Source organism: Mirounga leonina, unplaced genomic scaffold, assembly GCF_011800145.1.
Source record: "Mirounga leonina isolate KUSES-001 unplaced genomic scaffold, KU_Mleo_1.0 Mir_53, whole genome shotgun sequence".
Classification (NCBI taxonomy): domain Eukaryota; kingdom Metazoa; phylum Chordata; class Mammalia; order Carnivora; family Phocidae; genus Mirounga; species Mirounga leonina.
In genome coordinates this window covers 15,982,891-15,999,014 of record NW_023270807.1, presented here as the reverse complement: position 1 = coordinate 15,999,014, position 16,124 = coordinate 15,982,891, and the positions used below count along the sequence as shown (strand labels likewise).

The window sequence follows — 16,124 nt, the reverse complement described above, 5'->3', positions numbered from 1 at the left end:
CCTGAGCCGAAGGCAGTCGCTTAACCAACTGAGCCACCCAGGCGCCCCAGATCTGCTTTTTTGTATCAAACACCTGGTAGCTTTATTAAGCAGATTTCTACTTATCTCTCTTTTTTATAGAGTTATTAACTACAGTCTCCATGTTATACATTAGATCCTCTCTTCTATCAAGATCCCTTCTATTAGAAGCTCACTTGTACAAGATCCACTTTTATCTCTAAAATTGCCAGAGCTGTTATATGGCCACCTTTAGCAGGAGCTGGGGAAGTATTCTTAAATAGGCACATTATCATCTTCCTCCAAAGTGGGCTTCTGCTAATGAAGAAGATGCAATAGGCAATCTGTTTAATGACAAAATCCTCTGTAGCAATTATGTTAATTTTTTAAATTTTACTGATCTGGAAAAATGCTCAGAATATAATGTCATGTGAAAAGCAGGACAGAAAACATATGCAATATAATCTCAATTTTGTTTAAAAAATACATACCCCACACGTGGGAGTTCCAAAATGTTAATGGTAATTAATATCTTCAGAGTTAGCCTCATGTCAAAAGGGTATTGATAGACAAAATTTTTATCATACTAAATTTTTTCTGAATCTTTTATAATGAACTTGTATTATCTTTAAATAGAAAAAAAAAGTGTCACTTTAAAAAACACCCCATATATTCTTAAGGACGACTAAGTCCAAAATATTTTTTTTTTAAAGATTTTATTTATTTATTTGAGACAGAATGAGAGACAGAGAGCATGAGAGGGAGGAGGGTCAGAGGGAGAAGCAGACTCCCTGCCGAGCAGGGAGCCCGATGCGGGACTCGATTCCGGGACTCCAGGATCATGACCTGAGCCGAAGGCAGTCGCTTAACCAACTGAGCCATCCAGGCGCCCTAAGTCCAAAATATTTACACTTACTCAGTTTCATCTTCATTGTCAAAAGAAAGGCGGCAACTGTTTTTGATTGGCTTTTGTGAGTTCTTTTTAACTGAGTCCTGCTTATTTATTTCATCTTCATTTGCCTTCCTCTTTCTTAAGCTTGCTGTTAAACCTGAATATTTTTCATTCAAGGAACATTTGACTGGTTTTCCATACATGATTCTTCCATCAAGTGTAGCCGGTTCTTCATCTGCTTTGGCAGCCTTTATTTCTGCTTTAATTTTCATGACTTCTTCAACTGACAGGTCTCCCCTTTTTTTTTTTTTTTTTTTAAGATTTTATTTATTTATTTGACAGAGAGAGACAGTGAGAGAGGGAACACCAGCAGGGGGAGTGGGAGAGGGAGAAGCAGGCTTCCCGCCGAGCAGGGAGCCCGATGCGGGGCTCGATCCCAGGACCCTGGGACCATGACCTGAGCCGAAGGCAGATGCTGCACGACTGAGCCACCCAGGTGCCCCAGGTCTCCCTTTTTTAAAACCACCACTTGGGGCTGTTCATCGTCTTTGTTACTGGGGTCACCATCTTCATCTGGGAGCTGAGGCTGGATTCTCTTGGTTTCCACCGTAGGCCCTTCCCTGTAGCCAACCTGTTCCTTGAAGCGAGCCAGGAACGCCGATTCAGCTGGCGGCACGTACGAAACCTGGTTCCGCTTGCTCATAGCTGCTCCCAGTAAAAACAGGTTCCCGGGGCCGCCTGGAGATGGTACATTGGCGACAGCCTGAATCCACATTTTTCTTAGTGGAAACCAAAAGATACATTTTGTGGTTGCCACACAAGGACAAAATATTAAGCTAGATCCTAATTCTTAGGCAATAATAAAGAGAAGACCTAAACATAGATTGAAAGAGGAAATTATTTCTATTCATTACAAGGTCTTTTTTCAATATTTATTGTGTGCCTATATTATTCTGATAAAAAAATTAAAATAAATGGAGACTAATTGGCCTTTTCTAGGAAAAAGCAGAGCTCCGTAAATATTCAAGTTGCATCTGAAAATAATTTGGTAAAAATTAACTACAAAAGTAAGACTTACCATCTGTCCTTTGGTAAATGAGTAATTTGGGGAAATCAATGGGATTACTGGATATAAGTAAGAATTTGGGATATATATGGACATATTGATGAATTTGCATACCAAATTCGTGGCTAGAGTATATTTTGAAAAGTAACCAGGAGTTTAACTGACAGAGTAATCTTCAATTGTTTCACATCTAAAATGGTAAATATTTCTCTTAAACCCACTCCATGCATGCCCATTGCATCAATGTTTAATTGATCACCATCGATATAATGGTGTCATGTGGGCAGCTATCTTCCACATAAAGTTTCCTCTCGAAAGATCAATAATTTCAAGTATTTTCAGTTTGGGTAATTCTGCCCACAGCCCTAGTCAATGGTGCAGAGACAAGTACACCAGATTAAAACAATTTCCGGATAAAGAGTTTTTCTTCCATTAGAAAACTATAAATAGTAAATGTCTTCTGGCTTTTTGGAAAGTGTGCTACTCTCTAGATTTTGTTACCAAATCTTCCAGCAGCTTCTTTCTGCAGAATGAAGATATTTTATCATCTCCTCCATTTTCTGTGTTATGTGACCTTCATCCTACCAGGTAAAATAAATGCTTGTTTATAGAGCTTCTAGCTAAAAATAGAAACACCAGATTATAAAATAACACAATCAAATCAATTAAAGAAGTCTCTTGATTGTGTTGAATCTGTTTCCTCATTAGAATAGTGTTATACTAATGTACTCAACTCGTTTTCTTTTCTTTTTTTTTTTTTTTTTTAGGATTTTGTTTATTTATTTGACAGAGAGAGAGATAGCGAGAGCAGGAACACAAGCAGGGGGAGTGGGAGAGGGAGAAGCAGGCTTCCCACCAAGCAGGGATCCCAATGCAGGCTTGATCCCAGGATTCCACGATCATGACCTGAGCCGAAGGCAGATGCTTAATGACTGAGCCACCCAGGCACCCTCTCAACTCATTTTATTTTAAAGATTTTAATTTATTTAAGAGAGGGAAAGAGAGAGAGAGAGAGCAGGAGCAGGGGGAGAGGCAGAGGGACAAGCAGACTCCCTGCTGAGCGCAAAGCAAGAGCCCACACAGGGGTTCTGAGCCGAAATTAAGAGGTGGATGCTTAACCAACTGAGCCACCCAGGCCCCTTCAACTCATTTTGAAAATTAATATGGTCAAGGTAGATCCTCTGGTTATTTTAAGTCTTGATTGTTTCCAGATACTTAAATTATTTTTAAAAATATAAATTAAAAAATTTATTTCTAAAATTCAGAAATGAAGATTGCATAATAAATTGGGTCTAGTAGGGGCACCTGGGTGGCTTAGTCAGTTAAGCATCCAACTCTTGATTTTGCCTCAGGACATGATCTCAGTGTCCTGGGATCTAGCCCCCATGTTGAGCTCTGAGCTCAGTAAGGAGTCTGCTTCTCCCTCTCCCTCTGCCTCTCCCCCTGCTGCTTGCGTGCTCTCCTCTCTCTCTCTCAAATAATTTTTAAAAATAAATAAACAAACAAACAAATAAGGCCCAGGGAAGATGAATGATTGAGAATAACAGTAAATATCTCCTGAGATATCAATAATAGAATCTATAAAATGATCCAGGATATAGTATCAAAATATGCTGGGCAATGAGATACAGTAGGAATAAAATGGCAAATAAAGAAATATTATCACAAAAAATCCTTGTTGAATTAGTTAATACATTAGTAAAGAAATTCAGCAATGGCTTTATGAATCAATTAAAAATAAATACTTAAAATACGTACTGCAATGAAGTGCATGTTGGAGATTTTATGATATTCTTTTTTTTTTTTTAAAGATTTTATTTATTTATTTGACAGAGAAATAGCGAGAGCAGGAACACAAGCAGGGGGAGTGGGAGAGGGAGAAGCAGGCTTCCTGCGGAGCAGGGAGCCCAATGTGGGACTCGATCCCAGGACCCTGGGATCATGACCTGAGCCGAAGGCAGACGCTTAACGACTGAGCCACCCAGGCGCCCGATTTTATGATATTCTTGAGAGGTCTGTCCTCTGAGGGGATCCAGGCTCTCTAACAATGAAGATATAAATTGATACCCAAAAGTGTTCTAATTTGGACCTAGAAAGTTGGGAATTCAAGAGGTGCAACATGTAACAGAAAGAGAACTGAATTGAAACTTAGAAGATCTAGATTTTATTACTAGCTTCCTACTTAATAACTTCTGAACCTTGCCACTCAGAGAACTTAAGTGATTTGCCAAAGTCTTTAACAATTAAAAAAAAAGAAAATACAAGCAGAATCAATAACAACCACAATCTTAAATAAAAAGTCTGATATAAAATATTGTGCTTGCTAATTATATGCACCTCAAAAGACTGCAGTTAGGATTTAGCGTAATAATGTACCAGTAAGTAGCCCTACAAACTGAAAATTAGTCTACCAATTTAGATACTATTATAATTATTATAGTTGCTGATGTTATAGTTATTATGATTATCATTTTTTAAAGGTTTATTTATTTTAGAGAGAGAGAGACAAAGAGGGAGAGCGTGCATGTGGGGCAGGGGGGTTGCCAGTGGGAGAGGGAGAGAAAGTCTTAAGCAGACTTCGTGATGATGACCCTGAGATCACGACCTGGGCTGAAACCAATAGTCGGAGGCTTAACTGACTGCTCCACCCAGGCGCCCCAGATATTATAGTTATTAATAATGAAGGCGAATTGAGGAAGTGGGGACCTCAGAGATGATTAGGGAGGATGTGGAGGCCCATGGTGCTAGTGTGTCAATCAATAACCATGTAATACGGAGTGGCTAGTGATCTACTGAGCACAATGCTGGACACTAAGGAAACAAAAATAAAAGAAAGACACAGTAATTCTAGTATTCAACTAGCATATTAAAAGCTAGTTGAATAAACTCAGATAAATCAATGAATTCCTTGAATTAGAAGGCTTATAAAAGTATGCTCTAAATAGTAAGAATGGTGGAATTATGGCATGGCAATTGTGGAGGTTTGGGAAAATGTCCTGCATTCTCTGATGAAGAGCTTTGAAACTGGGGATAAGACACTTGTATTTACACCTTGGAAGGTGAGAGAAAGAAAGGGAAGACAAGAAGTAAATATGCGTGGGGTGCCTGGGTGGCTCTGTCATTAAGCGTCTGCCTTCAGCTCAGGTCATGGTCCCAGGGTCCTGGGATCGAGCCCCACATCGGGCTCCCTGCTCCGCAGGAAGCCTGCTTCTCCCTCTCCCACTCCCCCTGCTTGTGTTCCCTCTCTCACTGCCTCTCTCTGTCAAATAAATAAATAAAATCTTAAAAAAAAAAAAAAAAAAAAGTAAATATGCGTGTCTAGCATGTGCCAAACCCCACTTTGTAACTTCTCATGTAGACATCTAATCTGACCTTCCAGACAACACTCTGAGATACCTGTTATTGCCTCTTTTTATACAAGAGGAAAATGACATCAAAGGAGAGAGGTTTTCAAGGTCACACCTATTATGCTGTGTGATAAGTGGAATATAAATATTGGAATACAAAATCCTAGCGTATTTGTTCTTTATATTTCATCATGCTTTCTGTAGAAGACACTGAGGATAAAGTACAAGATGAATAGATTATTTGGCCAAAAGCAATGAAGTCACATGGGAATATAGGTGTGCTTCAGATGTGTGGGGACTATTCCATTTGCTGAGCATTGCAGAAAACTTTAAACAATGTAATGAAGACACTTAGTGTATGAATATGACCACAAACTTTCCTTTACCTTTTGATCATTCAAACAGATACTAAGTCATAATGTGTACTGAAATGGACAGAATGCTCTACATTTGGCCTTTGCTGGACCAAAAAAATAGGAAGGGTAATACAAGGTATCAGAGTGAGTGGCTTTGAAGGAGTTTATAGAGTAGTACATATCAATTACACAAGGGTGCGGTTTGTTATTTATAGAACCTTAAAGTCATTAAAGAAACAATAAAAAGTATTCCGTCTAAGTGGATACTTTGTGAAGATGTAAGATGAGGGATCCAAGCAGAGTGATACCATGCTGGAGGGAGAGTTATAGAAAATTGATAGAGAATAATACTGACGATGGTTAAAACATGACAGAATGAGCAGTATTTTAGGCAGTATTTTAGTACAAGCAAAAATAATCCATAGAGATAGTGAAAACAGCATACTAGTGGTTTATAGAGTGAGCTTGTCATCAAATAGATCAGAGTTTATATTAAGGACCTGAGGCTCCTTTGTAGTTGTGGAGAAGCTTTAATTCCTTTAACTGTACAATGGAAAGGTAATACCATTAATTTTATAAGATTTTGCAAAGATTCAGAGATAATGTAAGCAAAACATTTATCACATTCAATATCATATTGCAGTATTTCAAGAAATGGAAAAATAGAAGTAGAAGTAGAAAACAGAAAAAGAGAAGTAGTTGAGAAAGAATACAAGGTACTGTCTCAGTATAGCCACTTGTTAAGATGTCTCAGAATGGACCTTAAATGACAGAAACATGGTGGCCTTAGAAACTTTAAGATGTATTGCTTGGTGCATGGGAGGCTGAGTCTAAAATAGTGGAGGAGAGACCCTCACCTGTGTTGAATTGTTGGTGGAAAGACAGTAATGGTCCCGGTGCTCTAGATTTTATTAAATTTAAAATCAAGTTGATTTGGTTACAAATGAGAATTACCAATAAAATGTTGGGAGAAAAGTGGAGCGCATAAAAATAAATAACCTCTTCCCATAGGCCAGGATTTCACTGACTAGCTAAGTAACTTCTCAACCAATCCAGAAAGATGTTATATGACAAATGAATACCATGTTAGTGCTTCTCTTGCGGCAATGATTTGTTTTTATTATTTTGTACTTGTTAAGGTAATTTGCAAATTAGTCTTAATATTTTTCTGTATTTTCATCCACCTGACTTAAAGAATTATACCTTCTTCAATATCCTTGAATAAGCTAAGGAAAAATAAAACACAAATATTAATATTTTAGAGCATTTTATGACTTTTACATGATGGTACTATTAATTGATAGGAAGTGTCTTTAATAGTAGAGATCCAGGTGCCAACCATAAGATAAGAGACAAGTGCAACCCTTACCAGACTGACAATATTTGAGAAATAGAAAAGAAAAAAGAAAAATGGATTTAATTCTAAGCTCTGAATAAGAGGTCAGTAAGAGATGGGGAACAGAAAGTGACCTTAAATTCTCAGTTATCCAACTTTGAGTTAAGACATCAAAGTCAAGGGAACTGACAAATAATTCCACATAGAGGAGCTAAAATTATTTTATTTAAATTTGTCTAAAGTAAAATTTTTCTTACGTTCAGGTTGCAGAAAGGAAACCCACTTATTAAGCATATATAGAGTATATTAAGTATGTATTACTATTGATTCTTTGTATGGGTAAACATACTCATCTTAATAAAATTCTATTTTGTCATTCAGTGCTCAACTTCTGATTTTCACATCTTCAGGTTCCTCCATAGTCATAAAATACTTAAAGGTCCTAGAGACAACAAGCTACCATAAGCAATATTAAATTTGAGACCATATCCAGATCTGTTGAGTGTTTGTCATATGTCACTTTCCAACTTTTTCAATGTAGAGGCCATGGATTACATATTTAAAATGCAAATTCTGGTTTGGAACAATTTAAGATTGAACCCTGGGTTAAGCATGTATTAGTTTTGCAACCTTGGGCAAATTATTTGGTCATTCAAAGCCTCAGGTTTTTTATCTGAACAGCACCAACCTCAAAGTTTTATTATGGCAGTTAAATGAGATAATGTATGCAAAATATTCAAAACAATACCTGACACACAGTAGGTTTTCAATGAAGGAAATCTATTTGTGTTATTATTAGTTTTTGAACTTAAACATATAATATGCTCTTTCAACTCTAGGATGAGAATCATACTACTTGTCTGACTGGTTCTTGTTCTTTTTATACTCCTCCTGTGCATTGGAATAACACTTGCTCATTTTTTAAGGTTAAATTTTCATATCACTCTTCCATGATATAACACCATGACATTAAACAAACAATCTGTTCACACATTAGACCTAATATATTTCTCTATCATAAGTATCTGTACTTAATTAGCCTATCTCTCTCTCTCTCACTCTCACTTTGGCTCAGTGTTTTGCTTTACCTCCAGAAAAAGCCCACCGCCTGGTCTAAAAGTTGGAATCAATAAGGATTTAATTTCAACTATAGTCTTTTTATTCACCATTAATTAATAAGTTCTTAATCTGTGAGAAACTATTATGTTCCAGACACTATTGTACACCTGTTTATGTGTTAATTCATCATGTTTCATAGAGACTCAGTGAATGAGATACCATTTTCTCCATTTTACACATGAAGCAACTGAGGCTCGTAGGGCTTACCCAAAGTTACTTAGCTAGCAAATAACAGCATTAAACTTCAAGCTTAAAGTCCATGGCTGTAAACTCTGCAGTTAGAAAAACTATCAATCTGTACCATACAAAGATTTTGAAAAATAGTGATTTGTTGTTGACCTCTGAAAGTCGGGGACCTCGGGCTGTTTGCTCAGGGTCCTCTGTGCCTCGCTACACTGTCGTCTCTTTTTGGGACGGTGAAGGAACTGAGAAAAAGAGACGACAGTAAAGCGAGGCACAGGGGACCCCGAGCGAACAGCCTGAGGTCCACACTTTGTTTGCTCTACTTGATGTTAAAACTTTACAATAAAAATTATAGTAGTCTGTTTCGCATAGCAGCAACCTGATATTAAAACATAATATAAAATTGTAACAGTTTTTTTCATATAGCCTCTCCCATGCACTGAGGGGGATATATGGACAAAAAACAAAACAAAACAAAACAAAAAACACGAAACAATTGCTTAAAGGCATTGCAGAGTAAATGGGTCAATTAAAAGTTACAGTGAAAAGATCAAGTTGAGAGATCAACTTCTGAGGCTAGAAGCATTCTTCTCCCTAGAAGCATCTGACTATTCTTAAAGACACAGGAAAGAAGATGAAAAGCAGAAATCTGATAGCCTTATGCTACCACTGGGGCAAAAATTGTAATTCAGAGCCTGCAAAGGAAGGAGAACTATGGTAATACTGGTGTGCTTTGGCTGAGGATCCCAAAAAACTACAAACTAGGTTAAAAGGACATAGTCCAGGGGCGCCTGGGTGGCTCAGTTGGTTAAGCGACTGCCTTCGGTTCAGGTCATGATCCTGGAGTCCCGGGATCGAGTCCCAGGATCGAGTCCCCCATCGGGCTCCCTGCTCAGCGGGGGGTCTGCTTCTCCCTCTGACCCTCTTCCCTCTCGTGCTCTCTCTATCTCATTCTCTCTCTCAAATAAATAAATAAAATCTTTAAAAAAAAAAAAAGAAAAAGGACATTAGTCCAGCCATCCAGCCATCCCAGGAACGAATACCCACTTTTACATTATCTCAAGTTCTATAAATGGTTTAAGATTATCCAGGAAGGTTAGTTGGTAGTCTTAGCCATCAACAAGGAACAATAATAAATCATTCTGGAGAAAGATAACATCATTCTAGACCTCAAGCTATTTCCTCAATCTTTCATTAAAAATGTATGTGACAAAAATAATCAGGAACAAATGAAAACAGAACTATCCTATCAAAAATCAAAACCAGCATACAAGGGGAGAGATTAACAAGGAATCCAGATAATGAAGTTACCAGACCTAGACTTTAAAATAACTGTGCTTAACTTGTTTAAATAAAGAAAAACAAAAGTAAAAACTTGGCATAGATGTGAAGACTACAACAAAGAGCAAAAATAAAATTCCAGAACTGAAAAATTCATAAAGCAAAATTAAATACATATTGAATGTATTAAATAGTTGCTTTTACATATTCAGTGAGATATTTAATGATGATGAAAGATGAATCAGAAGGAAATATCTGGAATGAAACAAGAGAAAATTAGAGGTTGAAAAATAAGAAAAAAGGTGAAGGAGGGCGGGAAGGATGAAGGCAAGAAGGAAGGTAGGAAAGAGGAAAAGAAGGAAGGGGGAAGAAAGGAAGAAATGAAGGAAGGAAGGAAGAAAAAGCATAGCAAACTGCTAAAAAACAAAACAAAACAATAAAGCAAAGCAAAAGTTGAAGAAAACAACATATCATTTTCAAAGGGTCAGATATTAAACTGAAAGTTGACTTCTCAAAAAACAACAAAGAAGTCACAAGACAACGTAGTCATATCTTCAGAGTCCTGAAAGAAAACAACTATAATCTAGAATTCTGTATCAAATGAAAATACCCTCTAGGAGTGAAGATAACATAAGGATATTCTCAAATAAAAACAGAGAGTTCAACATCAGAGCTCCTGTATTAAGGGAAATTCTTAAAAGATTGTTTGGCCAGAAGGAGAATGATTTTCTATGTGGAAGCTCAGAAACACAGGAAAAAACAAAAAACCAAACAAAAAAAACCAAACAAGCAATGATTTTTAATAAGACTTTGTTAAGTTGAAACTTCTAGCATAAACACAAAAAAAGAGTAAAAGATAATATAACTACACAATGGTAAATTATATGATGGGATTATAAAAAATAACCAATATATAGAAAAGAAGATAAGAAAAAAAATAACAGGATATATTTCATCCAATATATATTACTATTATAAATATTAGTGTAAAGTTAAAAAAAATGAGTGAATCTTTTGAATGTAGTGAATATAGTTTTGAATGTACTGAATAGTTTATATGAGAAATATCTAATATATGAGAAAAGAGAAATTATAAAATCTAAAGGATTAGAAAGGATATAAAACCCCAACAAAAGCATGGTGAAGTAGTTATATTAGTATTATATAAAGTAGACAGTAAGAAAAAAATGCATTAATAGAGACAAAGAATGATTATTCATAGTAATAAAAGATTCAATTCAACAGGATAATATTGCAACCGTAAATTTAATGCAACAAATAACTTAGTCTTGAAATATGTAAAAAAAAAAAATAGAAAGACAAAAAGAGTAGAGAACACCATAATAATGGGTGATGATAACACACCTTCCTCAGTTACACAGAAAACAGAGAAAAATAAACAATATAAATGTAAGAATAAGAAGATATAAATATGAAGATTAACGAAACTCAACCTAATTCAAAGAAGAAATATCAGTGAGTATTAGAAAATATCATCATCTGAATGGTAATAAAAATGAGAGCACAAAGCTCATAGAACACAGCTATAGTAGAGTTTACAGGGAAATTCATACCATTATATTCATATATCTGAACAGAATAGTGTGGTACTGGTCAAAGAGTAAACAAATAGATCAATAGAACAGGACAGAGATCTCAGAAATAGATCCCTATAAATATAGTCAACTGATACTTGACAAAAGAGCAAAGGCAATATAATGAAGAAAAGACAGTCTCTTCAACAGCTGATGTTGGAACAAGTGGACGTCCACATGTGAAAAAAGTGAATCTAGACTAGTGAATAGGCTTGAAATGGCTCATAGATCCAGATGTAAAATGCAAAATTATAAAACTCCTAGAACATAACATAGAAGAAACCTAGATGTATGTCCTTGGGGATGGCAATGACTTTCTGGATACAGCACCAAAGGCACGATCCACGAAAGAAAGAGTTGATAAGCTAGACTTTATTAAAACTAAAGACTTCTCCCCTGAGAAATATAACAACAAGATAATGAGATGACAAGCCACAAACTGGGAGAAATACTCGCAATAGACACATGCAATAAAGGACCATTATCCAAAACATACAAAGAACATTTAAAACTCAACAATAAGGAAACAAAACAAAATAAAAACAAAAGGACCAAAACACTTAACAGACATCTCATCAAAGAAGTTATACAAATGGCAAGTAAGCATATGAAAGGATGTTCCACGTCATATGTCATCAGGGAAATGTAAATTGAAACGAAGTAACATTTTATACCTATTAAAACAGCTAAAATTTGGAATACTGGCAAAACCAAATTGTGGTGAGTATATGGAGCAACAGGAACTCTCATATACTGCTGATGGGATTGCAAAATGATATAGCTACTTCGGAACACAGTTTGGCAGTTTCTTATAAAACTAAAGATACTGGGGGTGCCTGGGTGGCTCAGTCGTTAAGCATCTGCCTTCAGCTCAGGTCATGATCCCAGGGTCCTGGGATCGAGTCCCCCATCGGGCTCCTTGCTCAGCAGGGAACCTGCTTCTCCCTCTGTCTGTCCCTCTCCCTACTCATTTTCTCTCTCTCTCTCTAAAATAAATAAATAAAATATTTATTTTATTTATTAATATTTATTTTATTTATATTTATTAATATTATTAATAATTATTTATTAATAAAAAACTAACCATACTGGTACCATATCACAGCAATTATGCTCCTTGGTATTTACCCAAAGCAGCTGAAAACTTCTGCCCACACAAAAACCTGCCCATGAATGTCTATAAACAGCTGTATTCCTAATTTCCAAAGCTTGGAATCATCCAGGATATTTTTCAGTAGGTAAATGGATAGATCAACTGTGATATATCCAGACAACAGAATGTTAATTAATGCTAAAAAAAAAATGAGCTATCAAATCATGAAAAGACATGTAAGAACTTTAAATTCACATTACTAAGTGAAAGAAGCTAATCTAAAAATGCTGTGTACGATATGATTTCTACTATAGAACATTCTTGGGAGGGCACAACTATGAAGGCAGTAAAAAAGACAATAGTTGGCAGAGGAGGGAGGGGAGAGATGAATAAGCAGAGCCCAGAAGATGTTTAGGGCACTGAAAATACCTTGTATAATATTATAATAATGGATATATTTAATTATACATTTGCCCAAGCCCGTAGAATGCACAACACGAAGAATGAACCATAGTGAAAACTATGGACTTTGGGTGGTTATGATGTGTCAATGTAGCTTTGTCCTTGGTAAAAAATGTACCCTTCTGGTGGATGATGTTGATAATGGGGAAGGTTATGCATATTTAGGGGCAGGAAGTATATAGGAATGTGCCTTTCTTTCAATATGTGCCTTTCTTTCAATTTTTTTGTAAACCTAAAACTGCTCTAAAAATAAAGCCTTTAAAAAAATTTTTAAAGAGAACTCATGAATTCTTTTAAAAAATTATATAATAACATAATAAGGAAAGTATATGAACTATTAAAGAAAAAAGAATTGTTCGGAACAAATACTAACAGCATAAAAATTAAAACTGCAGTGGACACCATTTTATTTGGGGGCAAAAGTTACATATATTGCTGGTGCAATATATAAATTAATAACCCTGGGATCTAACTGTTCCACAATTATCTTAAATATGGCTCATGTAAATATTAAAATATGTACTACAAATTTGCTTATTATAATCTTAAAATATTAAAATTTTAAATACGACCTAATGGAAAAAATGGACAAACTGTCATATATTTCAAAGGAATATTATGTAGCTCTAAAAAATTTTTGAATCTTATTGAGAATAATGTATGGCATAAAAATGTAATATATATTAATTTAAAACACGTTCAAACTTTGTATATATATATATATGGAAGTATGTAATATTTTAGTGTCTTCTTATTTTTTGGCATTTTATAAGTTCATTACAATGTATACATAGTACTTTTTGTCATCAGAAATAATATGTTCTTAAGTAAGAGATTAGTAATGTCGGTTACTCTTCTTTTACTATAGCCACATGTACCTTGGTGGATCCTGATCGGTGCACAAAATATTTCGGTTACTGTAGAAGACACTGCTTTAAATATGAAAAGCAAATTGATATATGTCTCTCACCAAGTAAAATTTGCTGCATTGAGAGGTTATTTGAAGAAGATTAATTTTGAAAAGGAAGATGTACCTGTGATCAAAGAAGTTTGTACACCAGTGCAAAGAGGTATAGGAATAAATTAGACTTTCTGTAATAAATAAAGACATATGCCAATATTGATATCTTCCTCTGTAGATATTAATTATGCATTCAGTGGAGTGAGCTAAGACCTTTCTTATATTCTCAAGTTAGAGGTTTTATGATAGAGGTCTATCTTTCGTTAATTTCCTATCATATGGATATCACCTTTGCTTCAGTTTAGAACCACTTTTGATCTGTCATGGCTTACCTAAACTTACACAATTGAACATTTGCCAACTTAACCATGACCTTATTAGAAATGTGATTGATGAAAATTAATACCCATAGACTTATCAGTTATCTAAATGTCATCGTTATGTTATTGACATTGAGAAACAGGAAACCTCAGAACAAGATGAGGACATAAGCTACAGTACAGCATGACGATATTCACTGGCCATTCCTTTCTTCTCTCCGAGTTCTGTTCGTGCAAGAAGGCATATTAATTGAATATTATTTAATAGTAATACTATTAAACTGGGTTTAAATACAATCTGAACTTTGGCCAGAGTCTAGACTCAAAACATTATCTTGGCAGTTTTGTACTTAGTTCTGAAGGGATGGAAAAATGCATAAGTTCTGTTGTTTCATTCTCAGTGTAAATACTAGACAGCACAAATAGTCTCTGTAATGATAAAAGTTAAGGGAAAAACATAGAGACTAGAATTTTTTTCCAGCTAAAAACAAAGGACCAATCAACCATTTATCAATATTTTACCAAGTTCCCAAACATTTTTACTACTGTTTTTTTTTTAAACTAATTTAACAACTGGCCCAAGATTACTGCTTTTTTTTTTTTTTAATTTTTAAATTTTTGTTTTTTTTCACTAGAGATCTAGTGAACCTCATGATAATATCTAGTTTAAACAGCTTGTTCCAGGACAGGCATCATATTGCCTCTGGGGATTTAAGTGATGTGTACCTAAAAAACAAAAACAAACAAAAAAAATATGTTTAATTCAAGTACAATGTCTAAGTTAGAGGCAAGAAGGGTAACCAAAGTCTGTACTTCTGCAGGATCAACAATCAGATATGAGGATCAAATTCAAGAATCTGAAAAGAGAAGAAAAAAAATGTGGGGCGCCTACGTGGCTCAGTCTTTGAGCGTCTGCCTTCGGCTCAGGTCATCATCCCAGGTCCTGGGATTGAGCCCCGCATCGGGCTCCCTGGTCAGCAGGAAGCTTGCTTCTCCCTCTCCCACTCCCCCTGCCTGTGTTCCCTCTCTCACTGTGTCTCTGTCAAATAAATAAGTAAAATCTTTAAAAAAAAATGCATAAAGAGCTCCAGGGATGGAGAACAAGTTGTAAATGTTGAATGCAATAAGAAATGAGACAAAATAATTCATGATTTGCATTAAATCTTTGTGGAAAGGGATTTTGGAGGATGGTGGCAGCAACATAGTTGTTTAGAATAGAATGACTATGGGCTAAACCCAAAACTCCTGGAAAAATTTACATCAAGCAGACAAGATATCCCTGCATACCTTATCATATAAGTTAGTGGAGAAAAAAAAATACCAATGGTTTCGAGTCCTCTATGGAATCTGTACTTGGGTGGGAGAAATCAGATGGAAGAAAAACAGTTTTTTGATGGGTTTGAGAAGACACCCAGAGTGCCAACAGCATTTGTTGGGAAAGACAGCAAACCAGTTCATTGACAACAGCTACAACTACTTCTTTCTTGGTGCCACCACTAGATTTCAAGTAAATTGTGAGGGTTTAAGAAATATTATATTCTTTTCCTTTGTGTCTCCTCAAACCTGTAATAGGCTCGTAACCATACTATGTATTCATTAATAAATGTTGGAAAATAATAAAATATTTAACCTAGACATTCCAACTTATTTCTTGTCTGTCTTAAGCAGACAGCATTTTATTCTAAATTTTATAGTTTAAAATTTCATTTCTGGAAAACACTGAGATTTCTGGAAGAAGGCATTTCTGGTTGTTATCCTAGGGGATTTGCTATTGATTCATGTAATCTTGGACAAGTTACTAAACTAGCTCTCAGTTTGCTCATCTGTAAATGATAATATATTATAATTAAATAAATATAAAATTATAACTATGATCTGTATTATCTGGTCCTCCAAATGGGAATTTCAATTTTTATCCATATATCCTCCAACAATTTAAGGTGGTCCTTCTATGCAGTTTATAGCAACACATTAAAATCTTCTTTCTTCTCTTAATTTCTATCATTCTGATACCCCTGGGAGTCTTCCTCTACATGGTGGTAAAAGTGGGTATGATAAGAAATAATCAAATTCTTAATGCATTCGGAAGTCTACCTAGCCAAATGATCTGCTGGGA

General features: G+C 35.4%; 2 protein-coding genes across 2 annotated transcripts; one reads left to right on the top strand and one right to left on the bottom strand.

Moving 5' to 3' along the window:
- Positions 1-909: 909 nt before the first annotated feature.
- LOC118001285 (uncharacterized protein KIAA1143-like) lies at positions 910-1,677 on the bottom strand. The gene is made up of 2 exons (XM_034991349.1): positions 1,382-1,677; positions 910-1,181 (listed from the first exon to the last, which is right to left on the bottom strand). The coding sequence occupies exons 1-2, from the start codon at positions 1,662-1,664 to the stop codon at positions 910-912; spliced, it is 555 nt and encodes a 184-aa protein (XP_034847240.1). The 5' UTR covers positions 1,665-1,677.
- An 11,091-nt stretch (positions 1,678-12,768) lies between these two features.
- DEFB114 (defensin beta 114) lies at positions 12,769-13,741 on the top strand. Its single transcript, XM_034990829.1, has 2 exons — positions 12,769-12,877; positions 13,560-13,741. Exons 1-2 carry the CDS (start codon positions 12,769-12,771, stop codon positions 13,739-13,741), a joined length of 291 nt encoding a protein of 96 aa, XP_034846720.1.
- Positions 13,742-16,124: the final 2,383 nt, after the last annotated feature.